The sequence below is a fragment of the Aplysia californica genome, unplaced genomic scaffold (assembly GCF_000002075.1).
Source record: "Aplysia californica isolate F4 #8 unplaced genomic scaffold, AplCal3.0 scaffold00590, whole genome shotgun sequence".
Classification (NCBI taxonomy): Eukaryota; Metazoa; Mollusca; class Gastropoda; order Aplysiida; family Aplysiidae; genus Aplysia; species Aplysia californica.
The window spans coordinates 428,245-430,782 of NW_004797860.1; the positions used below are offsets into that span (position 1 = coordinate 428,245).

The following is a 2,538-nucleotide window of genomic DNA, read 5'->3' on the forward strand; positions in this document are numbered from 1 at the left end:
ATATACATATATATATATATATATGTGTGTGTGTGAGTCATGACGTGGTGGAATCAGGCACTCATCAATGTTTGGGCATATAGAGTTATTGGTACGGTATCATCTTAAAGATGAAGCTCACTAGGAACGAGCTAGGAAGGATGGCCCGAGACAGAGATAAATGGAAGGAGCTTGTATGTGGCCTATACCCTGCCAGGGGTGGAAGGCATTGATGATGATGGTGATCATCTTAAAGCTTGTTCATTTGTCTTGCTTTCGATGAAAAAATCACCTACCTATCTCCTATAGAACTTGGAATATTTTGGATTGAAGGAGGTGGGGGTCACTTGGTTTCAGAGGTAAAATGAGAGAAATGGCTGCCCAAGTTTTGTGACTTCCAAAGTTTGAGAGTCATTGGGAACTGTAAACGTACACGTTTTGAGCCTTTCATCCACGTTTTTCAGTAAAAGCCAAACAGCAATGTGTTTATAAATGGACGTAAAAGATGTTGAGCCAAAAAAAAAAATCGATAAAAATTGCCATTTTCTTCCATTTCTCTTGCTGGATCAATAACAACAACAACAACTTCCATTTCTTTCTTTTCATGATTGCCTGATTTCACCACGATGCCATACATACATACATAAATGTGAATGCTATAGCACAGATATATATATATATATACATAAACGTGAGCGCTATAGCACAGGTTTGTATATAAATATATATATTATATATATATAAATATATACACAGACATACATACAAATAAATGTGAACACTATAGCACAGATATATATCTATCTATATACAGAGAGCGACAGCCGGCACTTGACAGAGACAACAAGACACGACACACACACAAGGGCCGGGCGTGGATCTATACACATAGGCTCGGGAAGGCAAAGCAAAGGCTTAAGTCGCGAGACTTTCTGTACATGGCTGACACACTGACACACACACTGACACACACACTGACACACACACTGACACACACACTGACACACACACTGACACACGCACACACACTGACAGATACTCACACAGACACACATCTTGAGACTTTATGTACAATCAATTCAACATTTCTCCCTTCCAGACTCAATGTACAAGAAAACTTCACTTTCACATTTCATGTACATCAAATTTCCCACTTTTTACTCAATATACATCAAAATTTCCCCCTACACATTCAGTGACATCAAAGTTCCCCCATTCCTGACCCAACCACATCAAAGTTCCCCCATTCCTGACCCAACCACATCAAAGTTCCCCCATTCCTGACCCAACCACATCAAAGTTCCCCCTTCCTGACCCAACCACATCAAAGTTCCCCCTTCCTGACCCAACCACATCAAAGTTCCCCCCTTTCCCGCGGTCTGTCCAGCCAAACTCCCCCAACCCCTCGCTGACACCCCCCCCCCATCCTGGCAAAGACCCAACAGTGTCATGCAACACCCCTCACACCCAGAGGGAAACATCTCCCTCGCAGTACCACCACCATGACAACTACAGCCACTTCACCACCCACCTCACCACCACAGTCACCACAAACATCTACATCTACAGCTAGCTACCAATTCTCCCCACAAAATGATTTCCCACAGAAAAACCCTCTCCAGCCACAAAGTCTGCCAGAGAAGACAAACAGCTGAAAACTTTTTCCAAAGTTCGATTGAACAATTTTGATACAAAATAGGCCATCTGCTACAGACACTGATTCTACAGCTAAATGAAGGTGAGGAGACATCTCAAATATGGGCGTTTTTACACCGCCATTGATACAATTTAGATCATTTGGAAGGTGGGCAGGGTCGCTAACTTGGGCTGAGAGGGATACAGTATCCCAGCAGACAGACCCGGGCTGAGAGGGATACAGTATCCCAGTAGACAGACCCGGGCTGAGAGGGATACAGTATCCCAGTAGACAGACCCGTGCTGAGAGGGATACAGTATCCCAGCAGACAGACAAAGATACTCGAAATGGTAGGGAACAGTCACACCAAACGGCCGGTCGGAGGGTGTCTCTGGACCTCAAACACAACCGCAGCGAACACAACCATAGCAGCAGAAACATCGCCATAGCAACATCATCATCAACATGGACACAACCACAGCGGCCAGAACATCGGCGTAACAACAACATCATCACCACAACCGTAGCAACAACATCAGTATTGACACAACCCCAGCAGCCACAAGACCATCATAGCAACAACAACAACAACAACAACATCAGAATTAACACAACCTCAGCAACAATATCAACACAACCTCAGCCTGGCTCCACATCATCAACATTTGTGCAAAAATAAACCCGCATTTGTGGAGCCACAGCACAACCAACATCTCAGCTCAACTGTCCCGTTCAACACACTCAAGATTCAACCGGGTCATGGTTCAACACACCACACTCAGGCTCAACTGTCCCGTTCAACACACTCAGGTTCACCACAACGCATTCAGGTACAACACACTCACATTCAACACAACACACTCACATTCAACACAACACACTCACATTCAACACAACACACTCACATTCAACACAACACACTC

General features: G+C 44.3%; 1 protein-coding gene across 1 annotated transcript in view; it reads left to right on the forward strand.

Annotated features, from left to right (window-relative positions):
• The first annotated feature begins 1,711 nt into the window (after positions 1-1,711).
• LOC106012975 (sarcoplasmic reticulum histidine-rich calcium-binding protein) overlaps positions 1,712-2,538 on the forward strand; it is a 3,299-nt gene continuing 2,472 nt past the window's right edge. Inside the window, exons 1-2 of the mRNA XM_013087463.1 lie at positions 1,712-1,717; positions 2,317-2,445. Coding sequence (XP_012942917.1) covers positions 1,712-1,717; positions 2,317-2,445 — 135 coding nt within the window. The remainder of the gene's footprint in view (positions 1,718-2,316; positions 2,446-2,538) is intronic.